At 43.3% G+C, this 21394-nt stretch overlaps 1 protein-coding gene across 2 annotated transcripts; it reads right to left on the bottom strand.

Moving 5' to 3' along the window:
- Nucleotides 1–1574: 1574 nt before the first annotated feature.
- TAF5L (TATA-box binding protein associated factor 5 like) lies at nucleotides 1575–20962 on the bottom strand. Of its 2 annotated transcripts, none has more exons than XM_066546752.1 (5): nucleotides 20881–20962; nucleotides 16675–16819; nucleotides 11977–12081; nucleotides 8550–9274; nucleotides 1575–3591 (listed from the first exon to the last, which is right to left on the bottom strand). In XM_066546752.1, the coding sequence occupies exons 2-5, from the start codon at nucleotides 16814–16816 to the stop codon at nucleotides 2794–2796; spliced, it is 1770 nt and encodes a 589-aa protein (XP_066402849.1). In that variant the 5' UTR covers nucleotides 16817–16819; nucleotides 20881–20962; the 3' UTR covers nucleotides 1575–2793. The 2 variants fall into 2 exon arrangements, with proteins under 2 accessions (XP_066402849.1, XP_066402848.1); XM_066546751.1 differs by lacking the exon at nucleotides 20881–20962 and adding an exon at nucleotides 20141–20471.
- Between the last annotated feature and the right edge of the window lie 432 nt (nucleotides 20963–21394).

The raw sequence follows: 21394 nt of genomic DNA, 5'->3' as shown, positions 1-21394 counted from the left end.
AACTAGGTCAACTTAAATGCTTTTGTGGTTTTTGGTATATATTTAGAATATAAGTGGTCCATGCAAGTATACTTATTTCTGAACTAGATAGCTAATAGAGACTACAGTCCAAATTTTGCTGCACTTTATGGTATTCCTTCCTTCCACTCATACTTTCCACCCAATTCTGCCTTAAAATTCAGCCTGTCAATCAACTGCAGACATTTTTTAGTCTAGATTATTTCCTAGCTTCCTTCAAAGAGCACCAAAAACTCTCCACACAGTACATTGCTGCTTATATGTTTGAAGCACATAACTAATGATCATTTTCCCAACAATTCAGGAATCACTTTCACATCTTTTAGCCTATGTGCATATAACAGGATTTGCTTCTGAAGTCTCTTTACCCTTGTCACTTCTACATGTAATACTTTAGACCAACCCAAGTAGTAATAAGTCAAATTCTGCTGTAGAAGAAAGATGTTAAAGGGAAACTTTGTTCTCAGCCCATCTCACTCTTACTTCCGCCCCCTACTCTTTCCCCCTCCCTCCTCCCCTTCCCTTCCTCCCCTCCCCTTTTGGTTGTTTGCTCTCCTTCAGGACCAAAACTCCAGCTGCTCTAAATCTAAACACTGCTCAGGACATATGGCAACCAACAGCAAAATGAGTTCCAGTGAGCACTGGTGGCCCATATCCTTCCTGGGTATTCACACAGGCCTTCAGCCAAAACAGTCATTTCACAATAAAATCTTTGGGCTGGAATCTACAGAATCCAGCAAAACCACTCAAAACAATTAAAGGGATTACTGCAGGTTGAAAAATACCATGTGTTTGGTCTGGTGAGCAGTATTGACTCAACAGAACTGAAGGAAGCCTCTCTGGAGACCTGCATAGCACAAAGCACAACTGTCTTCCATACATTTTTCCTCAACATGCCCAATCCTGGTCTGGGATTTAGCTACTTTACACTTCTGATATGCAGCCATCAGATCAGCAGTGCCATTCAAATGCAGGTGTACAGAGGGGTTTCTGCTACTCCCAGCATTGAGCTGCAGCACATGCTGGTGTTAATGTCAGAAAGGTCAAACACTTTTCTGGTGAAAAATTTTTGTAGTTTACTGTTTTGTAAATACACAATAAAATAAAATGGCAGCTGTGAGTTGTTGTCTAAACTCTTAGATTGTTTAGACATTCAAGAGAATTTTCTCATGAAAATCCAGCAGGGCTAAGGGAAGCTGATGGGAATTATCATTTAATACCTACAGCCTGTCTAAAAGACATCTGCTTGAAAGAGGCATTTTGACACATTAAACCATAAAGTAAAGGTCATGTAGTACTACAGAATGAGGCCTTCAGGTGCAGTGTTAACCTCAGGGGGTACCTAGATCCTCCCCATACGTATCAGCTGGCCTACAAGCTGTATCAATATCCCATTCCATGATGTGTCCCATCAGCTCTGTGGAAAGCAAGCAGGGTGACATCAAAACAGCACCAAGTGAGCGAGACCACCAGATTCAGCCTCCAGGTGGGTCTGTCTCATGCAGTGTAGGGGAAGTTGCCCTCCTCTTCTCATACAAGTCAGAGTGAACTTCCCAGAAAGGGACCAAACAATTTTTATTTTTCTTTTTAAACTAAATGCTTTTAATAGAAAACAAAATACAAAATAACTCTTTCCAGAAAGCAGAAATATTTAATCTCTCCAAATGACAAACTAGAACGTGCTTTTTCTGCAGATCCTTGTAAATGCTGATGATTTATCTCACAAAATGTTCATGAAACTGGTATTGCAACATTTGAGAAAAATCCAACACTGGCAGAGCTGCCTCTGTGTACACACAATAATTTAGTAATACTATTTTTTCCCATGTCACTTTGTGTGTTTCTCCTCATCCCCCTCTCCCTAGACTGCCAACTTCTATTTAAGGAAATCTTTCTGTGAGGTGCAGTGGTGGGTTGCCATGCCCTGTTTCCATTAGGAGTCCAAACTTGGCTGTTTCCATTCTATGGTGCCCTCCCTCCAGACAAGGCAAATTGTTCGTTATTCTTAAAGCCACCACTCTGTCCCCACTGTCCTCCCATCCTCAAAACACAGTGCAACCAGAGTCAGAAAATTTCCTAATTAATGGAACATAAATACACATAATCACAGCTAGTACCAGGAACCAAATCCAAACAACAATGCAGAGATGGGCCCCAACTGAGGTCAGATTTCCTTGCCCTTACTCAAAAAGAACAAGAGTATTTTCTACTTATTTAGTCCAAAATATGCTGGAAGTGCTATAGGGAGCTGAAATATTTAGGACTACTATCACTGTAGAAAATACATAATGTCCTTTTAATAGAAGGGTCTTAAAAATGCTGGTCCTCTGCAATACCAGGAAAGCAAAAGCAAAACAAAACAAAAACCACTGGGCCAGTAGTTCTCCACACACTCAAGCCGAATTAACAGTAGATAAGATGTGCCCATCAATCAATGAAGGATATTTAAGTGCAGGTCACCAGCTTATCTGGTTGGCAGTTTCACTTGTCTGGGCCAGGCTTTCAGTTTCCTCAAGTTACTGGATTCACTCCCCTTTTTCCCATTCCTAAAAGTACAAAATTAGAATGTGTATGTATTTTCATCAATCCTCCTTTTTTTCCTTATTTTGTTCAACAGCACAGGCGTTTTTGTGACATCTTAAAGCATTTGCATCACTCTGAACGTGCCTTTCAAGGGGGCAGAGGAAGAGAAGTGTTTCACAGTCAGTAATCTCAGTTTGCAATGGACTCTGGCATACAAGACACCCACCCACCTCCCTAAGACAAAAAGCAAAATTAATGTTCCTGATTTTCTTGTGCAATTCCAGTCACTAGAAGAAGATTACAGGCCATAAACTGTACGCTCAGTACATTATTCATCTGTCCGGTATATACACCAACCAGTTCACTGGAAGACCCATCCGCAGGGGCGTTGCAGTACGTGTTCCGAATGTCCCAGACCCGAACCGAATTGTCCATCGACGCCGAAGCAATTAAACTACTGTCAGGACTAAAAGTAAGGCTGGTTATATTGTCTGTGTGCCCCCTCAGTTCTTTGTAAAGAGTTCCTGATGCCAAGTCCCACAGCTTCAGCCGCTGGTCTTCACCTGCCGATGCCAGGTACTTACCGTTGGGGGAAAAGGCGAGTGCCAGCACAGGGCCCCGGTGCCCGGTGAAAAGCCGCACCGAGTTGCCCTGCTGGGTGCTCCACAGGCGCACGGTTTTGTCCGTGGAGCCCGTGGCTAAGTAGTTGGAATTGGGGTGGAACTTGATGCAGTCCACGTCTGCCAAATGGCCGGCGTATATTCGCAGCGGGTACGTCCGATCAAACGACCAGAGCCGGGCGGTGCGATCATGGGAACCGCTGGCAAAGTACAGGCTGCAGGGGCTAATATCCAAATCCCAGACAGGATAGGCATGTCCTTGGTACAACACAGTGTTTGTAAAGCTTCCGAGGTCCCAGTACCTGATGGACATGTCCTCAGAACAAGATAAGAGTCCTGAACTGTCTGAAAGGAACCTCGTGCTATACACAGGTCCACAGTGTCCTCTCAGGATCTTCATTTCTGTGCCTGCGTTGTCATCCTCTTCCTCCTGGTCATGAAGAAGAAACAAGGAAGGAAAGCATGTTTATCTGTTCAACAAATATAAAAACCTCCACGAGGAAACCAGGAGGGTGTTAATACAGAAGGAGTTAGATTATTTACTTTATTTACTTTAGATGTGGCACAGTTTGTGAAACTCTGAGACACCAACATTGCTGGTACATTTGCTACAAGTGAATACTGAAAGAGATGGTGAGATAAGACTTTAATTTTGGTAGCATTATGCTCAGTCCAGAAGGCATCGTAACCTGAGACTGCAGGCACAGAGGGGAAAAATATTTAATAACATTTTTCCTTTTGCTAAAATATGTTTGTAGCAAAACATATGCATAGTCTCTATCCACGCTACTACAGAAACATTTGGCTAAGATGTTGAAAGCAGATCTTGGCATCTACTCTTTTTGTGTGGTTATTGTTGGAAGTGAATCTCCCAGTAGAGGGAAACAATCACAGACGTCTTAAACAAAAGGCAGGAGATGGAAAGACAAAGCATATTTGACAAGCTGTCTGCTTAACCTTCTTTCTCAATCCCGCAAGTGAACAGAAATGCAGCAAGGCTCTAACATCTATTTCTACCTCCAAGCTCCATCAGGATGCTTTCACATCCTCACCTTCCAAGAACCACCTTCGAGAATAGCAAATGTATGCAAGCTTATTTAGGCCAATGTATCTATTTTGGTGTAGAAGATGAACAATCACAAAAATGATGGCACTGGAAACCCTTCTATTCTGTTATTCTCCAATTCAAGTACCAGGGCAGTCAACCAGTAAAGACTTTTGTGTTTAAAGACTATTCAGCGAGCTGAGCTAAAGGAATCTCCTGATGGGTGGTAAGAGTCTCTAAAAGCCTACTCAGGTAGCACCTCTTGACACTCTAAGACTACAGACTACACAGGTTTCAACAGATCTCAGAAGTGTCCTTGCCTGACAAGCAGGGGTCTCACTGACAGTACAAGATAACCCTTGCTTGGGGTACAGCTGCGTAGTAGCCTGAGACTAGCCTTCCTCAGGGCTGTCAGGAAGACACTTTTCCTCAGTACTGAATCAGTAACACTCATTCACAGACAATCTCTGCACATCAAATTCAACACAACATCCTTTTGTTTGTGAGCAGCCCCTTTATCATTTATCATCTTGAACTGGCCCATTTCCTGCAGAAGGAGCACTTCCTGCCCTGAGAGGAAACCCAATTCCCCAGGGCTGCTGGCCTGTTGACAACCAGCAGAAGTCAGAGCAGCAGAAGTCAGTGTGTTGTAAGCAGCTCTCTATCTCCCACACCCCCACCCCAGACCTCAGGACCCACAGACAGTTTGGCTTCAGACTTAGCAATAGCCCAGAAAATTTCATGCTGTAGGTGAGCAAACTCTGACTTGGCCATCTCCTTGCCTTTCTCCATCTCAACAGTGGTATGTAGTAGGAAGCAAGCCATCTTTAGCAATGCTGCTTCTCCTCATAGTCAGTGCCCATGGGAATGTTATGGTGGGGCTGGAAGCCAACTTCCTCTCTGCTATGGAGGTGAGGCAGAGAGAAACTGCAGGCTCTGGCATGCAAAGCACCATTCTTATTCAAATTGCTTTTCTACCTCAGATAGAGCATGGCTTACTGGAATCTACAGCATCTCTAGGCTGTGTTGCCACATTAAAGGAGAATGGCTGATACCTGCAGCATTTTGTACTATTTAATTATGACCTTAAGATTCCTGATGAGTTACCAGTGGAAGCCCATTCAAGCTGCCTGTATTGTACTACAGTTTCTGCAAATTTTGCAAGTCCAGGTATTTAATTCTGTGCATTCAAATACAAGGCTACATGGGCTGTCTGCAAGCACCTCCTCTTCCCTCCTTGTATTACCGTACCAGGAGACTTGACAACACCTTCTGCAGCATTGAAACTCATACTCCTATATGGTCACAGGTAGCAAATCTTATCTTTCTGTTTGACACCCACTTAGCACAACTGCACACTCCTGTCACAGCTCACTGAAAACAGTACATCTATAATGCTTCTGAGTCACCACATTTTTCAGCTTCCTCCCTATCCAAGTTAGTCTGCTGACCAGATTAGCAAGGCAGCTGCAAGTGCAGCCACCAAGCCTCAAAAAGCAACAATGATAGCCTCAAAGAGAAACAAACCATAAGCTCACATTCCTCCCCTTTTTTTTCTAACCAGTAACAGGTTTTCCTGGGTGTCAATCTCTCTCATCCTGCAGTGCTCTAAAGATGCTAAAAGGAAGACCTCATATCTGCCTATAGCAGAGATGCCCTAGCAGGGAACAATGAAGAAGGATGGCACACTTGGCAGGACATTTTTTACTGCTATTTCCAGAATTCCCTCCTATCTGCCATCAAGCAAGCATCATCCCCACTCATTATCACTTGAAGGACCACTGCCACTTAAAAGCAGAACCTTAGAAGCAGAGCTAAATGGGGTCAAGCCTTAGTCTTCACAGGATTTAAAGGCTGGCACTGTTGTGGCTTGGAACAGAGCATTATTTTCCGATGCTGATTTATGTAGTACCAGCAATGAGCATGGTAAAATTGCAAAGAGACAAACAATACTTTCATTTGTACAGCTACAAAACTCAATTTTTATACTGGACCCAAAGTAAGAGAGACTATAAAGTGGCATTTGTGAGATGCTACTATAAAGAAAACAGAATTACTGTATTCCAAAATAATAAGCCTCTCTTATTTGCAAGAAGCAAGACTACACTAGTGAAGTACACTGCAGCACGACACTGAGCAAAATTTAGTAAAACTACACCTAGAAGATGATTTTGACCTTGGTGACTTGCTAAGTCTCACCTTGGTTTACATATATATATATATATATATACACACACACTCCTTCACAAGTAGAATTAATAAACCCAACAGAGTAGCTTTAGTGCTACCCTGAACAACATCCACTGAAACTAGCATGATTTTAGACCTTTGTGACTGCATAAAAGGAAGGATCTGTTTCCTTGCAGAAAATAAAAAACTAGGCTGAAGACTACTTATTTAATGCATTACTATTTAAATACATTATCCAAAGCTAATTATACAACACAGAAATCAACCAAACCAAATTTTAACATCCTCACAAGTTATTCCATAGAACTCACAGAAGTAATGTCAAAGAGCATTCAGAATTTTTGTTCTTTGTCAAAGTCTGAATCAGCTTTATCCCTGTGAATTGCTACTGATCAGACTGCAGTGACAATCTGAAATACAGCCCCTGCTCACACTGAGCTGGCGCCCAGTCAAGGTAGTCTGGTTGGTCTTGGTATCTTTGGCTTCCTCTCCCATGGCACCAAAGCAATTGCTGGCCTGTTCCCACCTGCAATGCTGTGGGTGCCTGTGTATTTCCACTTAGGGCTCCTAGATAACTGAATTTATTTCCTTGTAGTCAAGGGGCTTTCATTTGCATTTGGTAACCAAGTTTGTGTTGAGGCTGGTATTGGTATCCTCTGTGAACTCCTGCTCAGGTGACTATTTGTTTTGTCAGTGGTGAAAATTATTCAGGGCAATGATGACTTTGATCTGTGCTGGTTTTTGACCAGTTTTTTGCTTCAGACCTGTGCAAAAAACATCAAATAGTCACCAAAAGCTATTTGCATTCAGGATTCCATGAATTCCAGGATACCATGGCTCTCTCCTAATACATGTACAATAAGCAAGTCTATGACTACATGCCAAAAAAAGCTAATACACACACTCCTGATAGCCTGACAATATCTCACTTTTCCACAGTCCAGAGCCAAAGAAGGTGACCTGCTGATTTACCAAATTTTCCTCTGTTGCAGGTGCTGACATTTGGCTTCTATGATGGGCAATACACAGTCACATGCCCTATGAACTCTTGCAGTTTACAAGGAAAACGAGTCCATAATTCTATTTTGGGCTAGTCTGACCCACTTACCTGCTCACTCTGCAAAAAGGGTTAAGCTGGGAAACAGTGAACATGCTGCTGTGATGTCTCACCTTGATGCTTGTCTCTTTTCTCAAGCTGTTTAACAAAGCAATCCCTAATCACAGATCCCTAAATACATCAAGCTCTCAGCACTCTTCCAAAATAAATAAACCTTGCCATTAAGTATTTTTTAGAAGAAAAAACAGTGGAAAAAAAGGGTGTCTCTCCTGCTAAACACTCAACACAAGAACAAATGAGTTAGTTTTTTTTTTAAGGAGAAGGGTGATTAAACAACAGAAGAATCAAAATTTTGATCTCTAACCAGATATAAGTTGCTACTTGTGGAGAGGGAAGGAAAGGTGTGACTAGAAAGGGAAAAAGAAAAAAAAAAGTCAAGTAGAAGATGCCACCTGGCACTGCGTGTGAAGTAACGGTACACACATCCCTGTCCTTGTCTCCAGCATTCTGGACTAGAAAACCTCAGAAGTTTCTACACTTCAGATTCCTTAACAAAGACATTTTGCATAATTTTTCCATACCTCTTGACCTCTGGTAAATTAAGGTGACACCTGAAATACAGTTTTGCACATAGGCATCTGATCAGACTTCTTTAGCTCTTTTCCTTACTGTGTCTATATTTTCCTCTTCCTGTGCATCTGCCCCTTCTCTCCACCATTCTGCCTGGCTTTCCTGAGCTACTTTTCATCCCAAAGAAGGCTCCATGCTTCTCAGGGAAGAGAGCCTACTCCTTTCACCTGTCCTTTCTGGGTTGCCTGTCTACTGTCATCTGTTCAAGGACAGCTGGAGGAGGGGGACCAGCACCCAGGACTAACAAACTATGACCTAAGCACAGACTGATTGCGCCTCAGTTTACCACTAACAACCACTGCAGGGAAGAACAAGGATGACAGGAGGTTATCAAATCTGTGCATCAAGGCAGGCAGGTTGTGCAATAGCCTCAGAGTTCCCTAAGACATGACTACATACTCAACAATCCATTTTCAAAGCAGGCCAGTAGAAGGGGAAGAAGGGGGGGAAAAAAGGGTATCCAAACCTCCTCATCCAGGATGTCACAAGCCAAACGGATGCGGGACACATCAACAAGGTGGGGCTCAGATTTCAACTTCCTGGAGCGCAGGCTCCACAGCTTCACACATGAATTATCGAACCCAGCAGCGAGCAGCTTGCTATTTGGTGAAATCTCTGCAGTGTTCAGCAACTGCTCCGTGTTATAGAAGGCATAGAAACAGATGGTGGTTAAGGAAGGGGGCCCGTCCTTGACACGTTTAATGCTGTCCTGCAGTAAATCCAGCGCTGCCTCATTCTGCAGAATGGACGCTGGCACATCGCTGGGTTCCAGGCCGTTGCTCTCGCTGCGTGAGGAGCTCCCACCGGCATAGAGCTGGTAGTCAGTCCTCTTGGCAGGCTGCACATCCAGGTGAATGTGCAAGGTCAGGACTTTGCACAGGGCGTTGTTGTTGTCACTTTGGAGGTAGCGAAGAAGGTAGTTGTAGCTGTCCTCTTGAAGGCGGATGACGTATTTGTTGTCCAGAAAAGCCCGGAGCTTCAAGTTGGACAGGATATCTTGAATAGTCATGGTAGTCTGCAACTGTTCAACGATATCCTTCTGGCTGGCATTCTGCAAGAACATGCCATGGAAGCGGCTGTAAAAACTGTCCACTGTGCTTTTTAGGCCATTCTGGACCATGTTCAGATGGAGGTAGACAAAGAGGGGATATAGAAGAGGCATCACTTCATGGCTGTGCTGAGAATCTGAATCTATATTAAAAAAACAACAACAAACTTTGAGTGACTTTTCAAACCGCCTCCTACTGGGAAAAAAATAGAGCAAGGACGACTACTGGGAAAGCCCTGACAGTGACATCGGAAAGCAAGCAAGAAAGAGACATTTGTTGGCACATCTAAGCAAACTTCTGTCACCTAAAAGAGGTACAATAGAGATTGCCACATCAGTGAGGTACCTTGTCAGAACAAAATGCAGATATTTCAAAACCCTTTTCAGGTGTGGGACAACTAATAATATACCACCTCATAAATACATGATAGTTGAATTTTTCCATTTATTTCAAAAGAAAAAGTATGCTCTTTGTACCCTTTTTTGGTTGTGATAAATGAACTTTAAAATGTATTAATTATATTTAAAAGAGTATTTTATGTGTTTAAACCAAAATTATTTACCTAGCTTGTCTGGCCTGAGCTTTTTTTCCCCTCTCAGTTTCAGTAAAACGTGAGTGTGGTGCTTTGGACGGAACTGATTTGTCTTCAGGGGAAAGGAAGCTACAGTTTCCAAAATGTACTGCAATATGCTGTGCTCCTGTTTTATTTCTGTGCCTGCTCATCTACATGCTTTTCTCTCTCTGCCAAGGCAAATCCCAGCAGTAATTCCTAGTACACAGTGTAACAAACCCCGATTAGGCTGTGCTGTACCTTGCAGAGGCTGATCTGTGCAACAGCTCCACCCCTCCTTCCCCAGCTTCTCTGGGGCTGTTTGCCAGCTGCAGGGAGCCGTGACGAGCGGAGCCTGCCGAACACCATAGCAACAAACAGGGCCACAACGACTTACTACCACAGGACCAAATGGTCCGAATTACTGGAAAACAAATAGGCACTGCTGATCCTCAAACATTTGCTGATCCTCAAAATGCAAAAAGCAGTGCTGCTTTTCAACATGCTCTTCCTCCTGCCACTCATCAACGCATGATCTCTTTTTTCCCTTTCCATTAGGTAATTTTTCCTGTGTGTTGAGCACTCTTCCAGACTTTCTCTAGTCCATACTGTGTCTCTGTCTCATTTCTACAGGAGTAACTACAGAGTATGCATGGAGTGCAGTGTATGCATACATATTTGCATACTTGAGCATCACTCTTCTTCCTGTCCCACTGAAACTGGGCCAAAGCCAGTGAAAACAGTGGTCTGCATGTAAAAGCTCTAAGCAGTCAGCAGGTCTTTTTTCTCCAGGTGCACTAGCCCAAAAATGAAACAAGAGGAAGGACCTCACTTTGCAGTAGGGGAAAAAGGGAAGAGATGGGAAGTTGGCAGAAAGAGGAACAAAGAAAATGTTCCCTAGGAACATATGAAGAGGTTACAGGAGCTGGGTCTGTGTAGCCTGAAGAATAAGGGGGCATTCAACTGCTTGCCTTCAGTACCCAGTAGGACATTATAGAGGAAAAGGAGCCAGCTCTTCTCAGGTGCTCAATGGAAGGAAAACAGGCAAGCTGCTGCAAGGGAAATTCTCACTGAATTGCAGCAGGGCCCCAGAGATGCACAGCAATCTCTGAGCAACCTGATCAAACACCCATCTTGCCCTGCTTTGAACAGGTGGTTGAACTAGAGACTACTTAGTTAAGTTACTCCGTGTCACTAATCCCCTGCCCACTCCTCAGTGGGGCAGGCATCACAGAAATGGGAAGAGCCCTGCTGTGCCTTGTGGCTGGTTGGCAAGCTACTCCCTTGAACAAACAGAGGTAGTTCATCTGTGTAAGATATCAAACTAGAGCAAGAGGGACAAAAAACATGAAAGCAGTCAACCTGAATACCAAAACCTATCACTTCATCAAGCATTAAGCAAGCACTTCACTAAGCACTGAACAGAGCTATCATACTTCTAAAAATCTATCAAACCATAAGGATTTACTTCAAATACTAAAGTGCTAAGGTATTGAACTGCTGTAGATGACAAGACTCCAATAATTCATTATTTTCTGCCTTTGCCTTCCTGCTCCCTTCCTTTCCAAAACTATCAGAAATAATAATCTCGACGTTATGCACACCAGGATCAAATCCCTACACTGGACAAATACTGTGCGACATCATCCTTGGTACTATTCTTTAAAAATTCTGTCTGCTTTCTTCTCTCCATGTTGGGGGCTTATAGAAGAAATAACGACATTCCCACGAGTACTTGTTAAAAAAAATTATAGAATAATTATAAAAAATTTAAATAATTGACTTCTGCATCATTATGGAGTAAGAATTTTTTTACTTTGCGGTATTGCTCCAGTCTCAAAGTCAGTACATCACCCTGCAACAAGTACAGCTAAATTTATGGGAAGAAATTCTCCCTTAGAAATCCAGACCATCATAAAAACAAGTCAATTACGGATAAAATTAAAAACCTTAAACTAGAATACAACAGAGAACTACAGTCTTTTCTCAGTTACTTGCCTTTCACATAAAACACTGATTTTCTTTCCTGTCCTATGTAAGTATGATGTTGTCTAGATGAGCTACAAAGGGCAAATGCTTGAACAAGAAAGGGCAAAGAGCCAGCCATCTACAAAACTTAAAGCTATTCAGCACACAGAAAACAACCAAAACAAGAAAAATTAAATATTTCTATTTTAACAGAAACCTCAAAACTAGAAATCAAAACATTGTTAGAGACATGATTTCAAATTTTACTATATTGCCCTTTACTCATTTCCATGACAAAAAAAGTCAGTCCGTGTTTTTTGATTTACCTGTCAGAAAATTGCGTAATCGTCCAAACTGTACTTCATATTGCTGGGGCTCTGCTAGGCAGGGAGCTGCAGACACGACGTTGGCACAACCAGACTCAGACTGGACTGTGAAATAAAAAAAGCAAAACATATATAAGGATTTAAGGATTTTTACATGTATGTGTCTGAAAACAAAGCTTCTCATAAAATCCAAGGTATGCAGCCACTCAGATGACATTTTATCTTTAAAACCATTGAGGTATGACATAGTCCAAAGCATCTAAACATGGCATTAACCACCTAGACAGATAATGAAGGAGAAAATACGCTGTAAGCTAAAGCCCACCCTAAAAATCTCAGCAACTCACCTGCTCCACCCAGAACACATTTTCAAGTTTTCAAACACAACCTTAAATTCCCAAGAAGTTCAGTGTAACAACCATCAGAGACCCCTTAGAAGTTTTACAACTGTGGTTTTACAACTTTACACTCAGAAAATATGAGGAAAGCAAGATACAACTTTCTCCGAAGTATAGTTTCTTTTCAGTGAGTCCCACCAACCATCATGAACAGGTCTAAAGTGACACTACTTCAGATTCTTGTCCCGGTCATTATAATTTACAACAAATTATTATCATTTATTAAGTCTCACAGAGGTGGTGGAGAAAACACTGAACGTCTAAGCAAACACTTTGTAATTTTTAACCAATATCTTCCTTCCTCCCTGAGGATTTTAGGTTAAGGGGTAGCTGACAACTGACCACAAACCCAGTTGTTAAGGTCTCCTCAGATCATGTTAAACTCTTTTTCAGAACAAGATTTTGGAAAAAGCAGTGCTGAACTGTTTAGGAAGGGAACTGGCTTCTCCTTCTCTGGCACCAAACCTCCGCTGTTCTGCTAATGGCCTGGAATCCACAGGAGACTTTGTGCAAGTTTATAGACATGCATCAAGAAACCCCAGGCACATGTAAATGCCAGTGATTAGGAACCCAAGTTTTGCTGTTCTAAATAGAGCACAAGAGGGCAAGGAGTTTCACTATTTCCCTTTCAGTTTTTTTTTCTTCAAATCGTAACTCTTGTTCCCTCCAAACCCCCTATTTTTATTACTTTCACTTCAACTTATTTTGGTCCTCCTTGCCCTGCACCACTTTCCATCCTCTGCCTTTCTACTCCTGATTGACTGGGGGGCTTTTTGTTCCAGCATTTGGCTCATGCACAGAGGCACAAGTCTGACAGCCTTGGAAGTCTATAAACAACATTATCAAATGTTCACACGCTGAAGAGAGATAGGCCAGACTCCAGCTCATCTCAATGCCTCTTATTAGAAAGAGATCAGCACATGGTACACAGGCAGCCTGCCGCTATTCTTCCCCCGCTCCTCTCTCTCTTTCTCTCTGGTAAGACACAGGTTTACCTTCCTTCAGCTTATGTAAATACAGGAGATATGTTTGGCAAGCTGAATTCAGCTCTTTAAACAGAGAGATGGGCTGAGCTCATCATCCTCTCTTGAGAAAAAAAAAAAAAAATCAAAACAAAACCAGATTCCAGCACCAATACGATATCATCTCTTAAATCAGTTCAGATATAAACTAATATAACTCGCTGAAAGGCACAGCTACACTGAGCTTTCTACAGCCTGGGTGCTTCAGAAACTCAAAGATGGTAAGAACTCCACATTCACATACTGGTACTACTCAATACCTAAAGTAAAAAGCTCTGCTATTTGGATGTAAAATTGAATATAATCAATATTCAGCACAAGAAAGTAAACTGCACGTATGCACACATAGTAACTCTAGAATACTTAGTGACAGTTTCCAGTGTCACCCATACAACTCTTTGTAAAAGCTAAGAAATACAGAAATATGAGGGCCTGTCTCTTATGCTGTCTATCACAGGATTACATGCAACAGTCAAGTCTTCATAACGATCTGGTGGCCTCATTTCTGCAGGAATGGCAATGGCCTTGTTCATGCTATGCAAGCACAACTCATTGGCCCAGACTTTATAAGGTATTTTCTCCAGGGCACAACTTTCTCTGCATAAGCAACTTAATTCCAAAATTAAGGTGTACTTCATGCTTCAGAAGGTGGAGTATCATCTTTGTCTACCTGTCCTGAAACAGTCTGACTGGGCAACCATCATGGCCTATTCTTTCAGTAAACAATGCTCGAGCTCATTCCCGTCCAGCAAATGCTAAATGAACCCTACATACCAGAAAGTTCTAACAAATTCTAATTCTTTGCCTTCCCAAAACCTTAAACCAATGAGAACTGCAAAAAGGATCAAGAAGTCAACTGATTCCAAAACAAGAGTGAAATTTCATGCACTGGTAGAAATAAAACACTGGCTGTATCTTTCTCATACGTTAATAAACCTACCACAGTTTCTTTTCCACCTTCCCCAGTGGTCATAAGAACATCTATTGGAAGTATCTGCTCCTCCACATCCAGTAAGTGCGGCCAGCTATGCAACCTGACAGGAAATTCAAAGGAGCTCACTCCTAACTCAGGGATATTGGCAGTACCCTCCTGGTCTTGTGTGTTAGCTACCAGCAGAATTGCTTCCAGCTAACAAATGTGAGACTACTGTAAATGTTGTGTAACAGCAACTGATTCCTATTTTGGGTGAGTATGATGATGTATAATTGTACATTATTTCAGATACTCATATGTGCTAACAGTGCTATGGGCACTATTATGGGCACTATTATGTTCCTTGGTCACTCACTCTGTCCTCAGATATTGTTCTTGTTTTCTAGAGAAATATTGGGATAATCACAAGGAAGCTCTGTGCTATATTTTACTGCAGATATAATCAGACAGAATTCTAGATAATCTCATCTGGGCTCCCTCACCCACAGAAAAGGTTGCACCAGATCATATTCCGAGGTCCCCTCCAAGTCTCCCATTACACAGGCTAGTTAATTTAAAAGTCAAACAATAGAGCTGAACGTAAAAAACAAGGTGAGCTTTGCTAAGGAAAAAGCAAAAACATCTTCAGAAAAACACATTTGATCACTTTCCCCAAAATAAAGCACTGCAGGCTTTGCAATCTGCTCAGTTTTTACTCCGTTTGCAAAACTAAGATGACTGCAGCAGAAAGTATTTTCAGCATCTGTTGTCAGATTAAGTAACAAGCTTGGGTTTATACTTTTACAGACATTTTTCTAACAGTCACTGCTGGAACTGCAGCATGCTCACTGACAGCTCACTGCAAGCACATCTGACAAGAAGTAGTAAGCAGCTGAACACATGAGAGCAGTCCATTTTCAGTTCTAATGAAAACTGATGACTAAATTCTCAATGACCATCTACAAAAACCATGCACTGGCAAGAGGATACAGACTAACATGAAATTTAGTAATAATATTTTGTGGAATATTTATTTTTTCAGTAAAAAAGGCAAAATGTAAACACACACTCATTCACACTCTTTATTGATTTTTTTTTTATGAGGCCATGCAAAGGGCTTGTAATCCAGTTCATCTCCACTACTTCAGACACTTCTGTGTCCTCCTGATATGGCTGGTATCACATTCTGAGCATGTTTTGACACTGACCTTTCTACCCAGTTCTCACAAAAAAATCTCCCACTGAAAAACAATTCAGCAGTTTACTTTGGTTTCATTCTTTCCCCATCTTTCCCAGTACTTTTTCAGAGATTGCAATAAACTTCTGATAGGCTGAAAAAAGCAAGGAAATGAAAAGTACTAAGATGTAAAGGTAAGAAAAAGTACCAAGATGTAAAGGTAAGAAAAAGTACTAAGATGTAAAGGTAAGGAATACCTTTAGAGTATGTTACCATAGTATTTTATCTGTTCCTGCATCCAGCCTTATCTAACCACAAACACAGTTAAATAGCTACTAATATTTTGTCAAATTAAGTCACATTACAAGTAACTCCACCACTTGATCTCCTTTGTCTGAGATACTGTCATAATCTAGGCAGTTTCATTGAGAGAAAAAAATTTCTCCTTGCTTTTTTACCCAAAATGTCAGCCCAGTATTTTCTATTACTTTCACAAGTAAATTTAATCTCTATAATGTCCACATAGCTTTCATCTTTTCAATACTTCTATGTGCTCAAGCAGCAGCAGAGTTTGTTGAAACAAAAATTATAATTACAATGACAACTGTCACAGACACAATTTGGAAAGCAAGCAGTGTGGCAGGATTCAGAAGTCTTTAAGAAAGAGAAGGAAGTTTATCTCCCTCCATGCCTTTTCTCATCCACTGAAGGTTTTGGGTTTTTTCCCCAAATGACAAGAGCAGACCTCTCATAACTACAAAGCTGACCATGCCAGAAAAAGACCCAGCCTTATCACTTTAATTTCACATGATATAACTCTGCTGGAGTACAAAGGTACAAAAGAATTTCCTGCTTCTACTTCCTTTCTCATCTAGGTTCTTCTCCCTTCCATTCCAAAGCACCACTACTCACCAGACTTCACATTATTTGAGATAAAACATATGTATTTTCCATTACCCTCACATGGCATTTAAGCCTGATGTTTCACTGACTATGAACGTCACCTTGTTACACTTCCACCCACATTTTCATTCTTCCAAAGTTCATAATTCACACCAACTTAACAGTGAGAAATTTCTTAATTTTAAAAGGAGAAATGTCCACATGTGCAGACAAATTCATACAGCTGCCAGCACACGTGCTCACAACTCTGCCAAGAAGTAGTCATGGAAAATACGGTAGGATTACCTGTGAGATTAGCTGCCATCTCTTCAGCAGTCTGACACAGCCTCAGCCCTTGTTTTAGGGGACCTTCCGAGTCCACATACTGACGGCGCTTGAGGTAGCAGGACACTGCCATCTGAATCTGCTCTGTGCGTACGCGTTTCATGACCTCAAAAGGAAAGAAAGAGGTGATGAGACTCTTACAGGGCAGCCTGAGATCAACTTAGCCTGCAGCTGCATTGATACTGATAGAAAACAAACATCATTTTGTTGCCGAGGTATGAAACTGAACCCTCAGGGATTTGCCTCTCAGTACTATGGCCCAGACATTTTGTAGATCCCTGAAAATATTTTGCTGCCTAATTTTACTGATTTCACAGAGGAGTAAAAAATAGTTTTGAGGATTCAGGACTAAAACCACAATGGTGAACTAAAGCATTTTAGTTAAAAACAGCTCATAAAAAGGGAATATCTCTCCTCCTTGAGTTTTGACAGCAACAGTTTGAGTAATCATCAGTCATTTTCTGGTTCCTCTGCTTGACCAACCAACAAAGAAAACTCTAGAATGTTCAGTGGAATGAGAAATTAACATACAAAGATGGAAATTTTGGAAACATAATGCTTTATATAGCAAATCTGTTTGGAGAGTCCAAGAAGCAAAAGCTTATTGGTGGAACTTAAAGGTTACTGCCAGACTTCTGGTACTTCACTCAGATGGTCCCCAGGAAAAAAAAGAGGGAAATTAAAAGCAGAGCCTTCTTTATCACCTCCCTTGATGTATCCAGACTTCCCTCTTACAAAAATTTGAAACAGAAATCATCTTTTGAAGGTTTTTTTAAAATATACATTTAGGAACTCGTCCTCACAAACACCACTTGGAAGCACCTCAAAATCAAAATGAGCCCAAGGCTACCTTTTAGCCCCTGGCTTGTAATAAAGGAACCTCAGTAAGATGAATGCTACAGCTCCCTTGCTATTTGGGTAATCGCTGACTGCACCAATCCTTCACAACAGCCATTGACTTTACACACAAGTTTAGATAACCTGAAAGGCTTGAAATAAAGCACAGCTAAACCACAGGGGTTTCTTCCTATCACCACACCAGGTAAAGCCTGCCTGGAGATAGTTCACTACCAATGACATGAATGTTTCATGAGTGCTAATGCTTCCTGGTTTGAGCAGCTAAATCTGATGAAACTCAGCTTCTCTGAGAGAGACAAGGATGCCCTTCCTCCTTTTGTAAGAACTATTATTTCTACCAAAAGGACAGCTTTAAAAATACAAATGAGTTTTTTCTAATACCCATGCACATTTTAGTGCTTATTCCACTTATTAGAAAAATAACCCTTCTGTGAAGTTAGGTACAAGTGGATGAGGATGCAAGGTTTCAGCAATAGTTCACCTTCAACAGATATGTGGAATTGCAAATCTACATGCTTGGGTGAAAACCTTAAAAAGATTCCCATTTGTTCCCACAGGTTAAGTAACTGTTGAGCGTGGGGAAGGGGCATCAACAGGTGGGAGTTATCAAAGCATTTTCAGATAGACCCATTAAAATAAAATTTTTCAACACCTTCTTTCACTCCAAAAGCAAACTTCCTTTTCATCTTCCTGCAATTAAAGAAGTTATATCTGAGACACTGTCTCAAGTGTAACACTTCTGCTGCACAAAACTGTAGGAAAGACAGAACTCTTATCAAGACCACCAAGTAGAGTGGACCCAAGGATGGACCAGCAACGTAGCACTCTCCTAAAAACACCCTTTAACTAAGCTTCACAACGTACTGTTACCATTCTGCATTTCAGCCAGCTGCATGGACTGCACGTGCAAGTGATTTGCCCAGGTCCACACCGAGGCATTTATGCAATCTGTACAGTTTCTTGCTCCTCTACGTACTCCCCCCTGCAGTCACAGTAGGGGATGTTAGCAGCATCTCAAGGAGATTTTTTTTCCCTACTCCCAGGTGACACAACAGGAACTTCCTTAAGGAAATGTGTCTTCATCAAGAAACACCCATTAGCATCAGAAACAGCAGTCACCCATACTCTAATTTCAGCTCTTTGCTTCTTCCTTCACTTTGCCTTTATACTTCATACTCAGCATTACAAAGAATAATGTCACCAAGGCAGGAAAAGCATTCAGGAAAAGTGCAAGAGCAAAACCAACACTCCTACAAATATTCTTTATTGAGCCTTTTATCAAAATTAGAGTGTATCATAAAATAAACATATGCTCCCAAAATGCTGTCAGCCTCGTTCAAGATTGAAGCCACACCAATTTACAAAAGGTCAATGATGCAGAATTTAAAGGCATAAAAGGACAAGCCTGCCATTTTTAACTTCCAATCAATTTTAAAATTCTAGCTTTCATAACTGAGGATAATCTCCAAAATATGTAACAAACTGAAAGCATATAGAGTTCCCTGTTCACAAAATGCATAAAGCTTGAAACAATTGTTCAGAAGTCCCAGCTGTCTCATTTTCCTCGAGCAGTCAAAGAGAATAATAAATACTAATGCTCCTAACTAATTTTACTGATAAGAAAATATTTAAGGAAAGAGAGAGGAAAGATCACATTGTGAGAATGCAGAGCTACAATGCAGCATTTTCTGCAGTGTTCCAAACTGGAGCACTGAAAAAAGGTTAAGGTAATTTTTTTTGAGGAACCAAAGCTACTGAAAAAAAACCAGAGCAGAGGCTAATAAAACAAAACACATTGCAAATTCCTCCTTCCTGGAAAAGCTGGAAGTTAGCTGTGAACTAAGCATTGGGCCAAGGAAATTATTTTCCCGCCTATGCTACATTTCAGGTACAGGTTTAGGCAGATTCCACGGCCTTGAAATAATCCCAGTACAGACACACTAAAAAGAACTTAAAAACTAGCACTGGAAACACAGCTTTTAAAGACTCTGTATTCCTGTCCTGACACTGGGAAACAGTCTCTTTCTTCCAACAGACTGAGGAAAGACCTGTGAGCATCTGAGAGCTAAGTTAAAAAACACCCAACCCCCAAACTAATAAAAGCATAAAACAAAAGCATTTTTTGAATATTCTCTAATAAAAACTCTGTCTCAGGCCTCAGCTGTGGACAGCAAAAAATAATCTTTTATCCCTTATCACTGCAGGTGAAATGTGGGGCCTACCAACAATAACAGGTCTCAATTTTTAATTTTGTGACATTAGGATAATCTGAAATTTACAAAATTTCAGAGTAAACGAGATAAGGATAAACTGATATGGAGATAACCATGAACTAAGAGCCAAGGGATGTCGCACATGCAGCAGCTGCAATTCACAAAAACAGGCAAGTAAACATGACAAGTTGACTTGGAGAGCATGGTGGTGGTGCAAAATAGGAAAACAGCATAGCAGGAACTACGGAGAAGGCTTTTGCCTGAGCAGTGGCATTCATGTGAAGAGGCAGAGAGGGAACAGCTGTGATTTTAAAAGAGCATGAATCCATTTGCATTTGGACCGAGATCTGGCTCACCATCCACGAATGACGCTTTGCCAATTCCACATTGTTTCCCCCCGACCCCCCCGCGGCCCCAAGTCGGTGCCAAGCAGCGCTTCACCGACGTCCTCGGCGGGACCTGCGGGACACGCTTTCCTCCAACCCTCTTCACACCACCTCGGCTCGGGCTCTGCCACCGCCGGGCCCTTCCTGGGCCGAGCGGAGCCGCGGGACCCGGCACTGCCGTCCTGCGGGCCCTGCCGGGGTCACCGGGGCCGGGAGCCCTGCGGGGCCCCGCGCCCGTCCTGGGGCTGCTCCGCGGGCCGAAGGGCGCTCGCTGAAGGGACGCCAAAGTTAAAGCCTTCTCCTGTCAATATTAAAAAAAAAAAAAAAAGAAAAGAAAAGAAAAAGAAGGAAAAAAAAAGAAAAGGGAAGAGAGATGGCGCGATAAGAAGACGCTTATTAAACCCACGCACTTTCCAAAGGAAAGAAGGATATCACGACCAGAGGCCCCCCCGCGACCTCCGGGCGCAGGGCACGCGCCTGGCCCGTCCGCAGCCGGGGCTGCCCCAGGGCCGCGCCCGTGCCCGAGGTGCCCCCGCCGGCCTGCCGGGAGCTGCCGGGAGCTGCCGGGAGCCGCCGGCCGCGCCGGGCCTGCGGGCCTCCGCCACGAGGCGGCCCGCGGGACGCCCGGGCCCTGCTCCCGCCGCCGGCCCCGCCCCTCGCGCCCCCCCGTGCAGGCCCCGGGCCGCGGCCCCGGGCCGGTCCCCACTCACTGAGCATCGCAGGCGGCTGGAGGCGGCGGGAGGCAGGCGGGGGCCGGCGCGGCCGGGGGGCGCTGTCACTGCACTCAGCGGAGCCGGGCGCTGCTGGCGGGCGCGCCGCCGCTGCCGCCTCCCCTGCGGGCCGGTGCCGGTGGCGCGGCCGGTGCTGCCCGGGGCCCGGCGGGCGGCGGCGGCCGCTCCATGGCCCGGCTGACACACGCCGGGGCGGGAGCGGGGCCGGGGCCGCGCAAGCGCCCTCTGGCCGCCAATGGGCGCGGGCTCGCCCCAGCGCGCCGCCTCCCGGGCTCGGCGCTCGGCTGGCGCGGCTTGGCGGGGACGGAGGCCGGCGGGCAGGGCCCCGCCGTACCGGGAGCGGGGAGCGGGCAGTGACGGCCCTGCGGGCGGAGGGGAAGGTGAGTGGGACCGGGAGCTGGTGGGGGAGAGGTGGGCGCTGGGGAGCGGGGCCGTGGGCGGCTGGCGGGCGGAGGGGCGCTCGGGCCCCGAGCCCCGAGCGGTGCCACGTGCG

The sequence above is a fragment of the Molothrus aeneus genome, chromosome 3 (genome assembly GCF_037042795.1).
Source record: "Molothrus aeneus isolate 106 chromosome 3, BPBGC_Maene_1.0, whole genome shotgun sequence".
Taxonomy (NCBI): Eukaryota; Metazoa; Chordata; class Aves; order Passeriformes; family Icteridae; genus Molothrus; species Molothrus aeneus.
This window is presented reverse-complemented; position numbering and strand designations above follow the sequence as displayed.

Bases quoted from the DNA above. Each gene is read 5' to 3' on its own strand.
- TAF5L (XM_066546751.1), bottom strand. The intron at 12,082-16,674 runs GTAATCCTACCG...TTTATTTCACAG, and splicing joins GATGGCAGCTAATCTCACAG to TCCAGTCTGAGTCTGGTTGT. The intron at 9,275-11,976 runs GTAAATCAAAAA...TTTTTAATATAG, and splicing joins ATTACGCAATTTTCTGACAG to ATTCAGATTCTCAGCACAGC.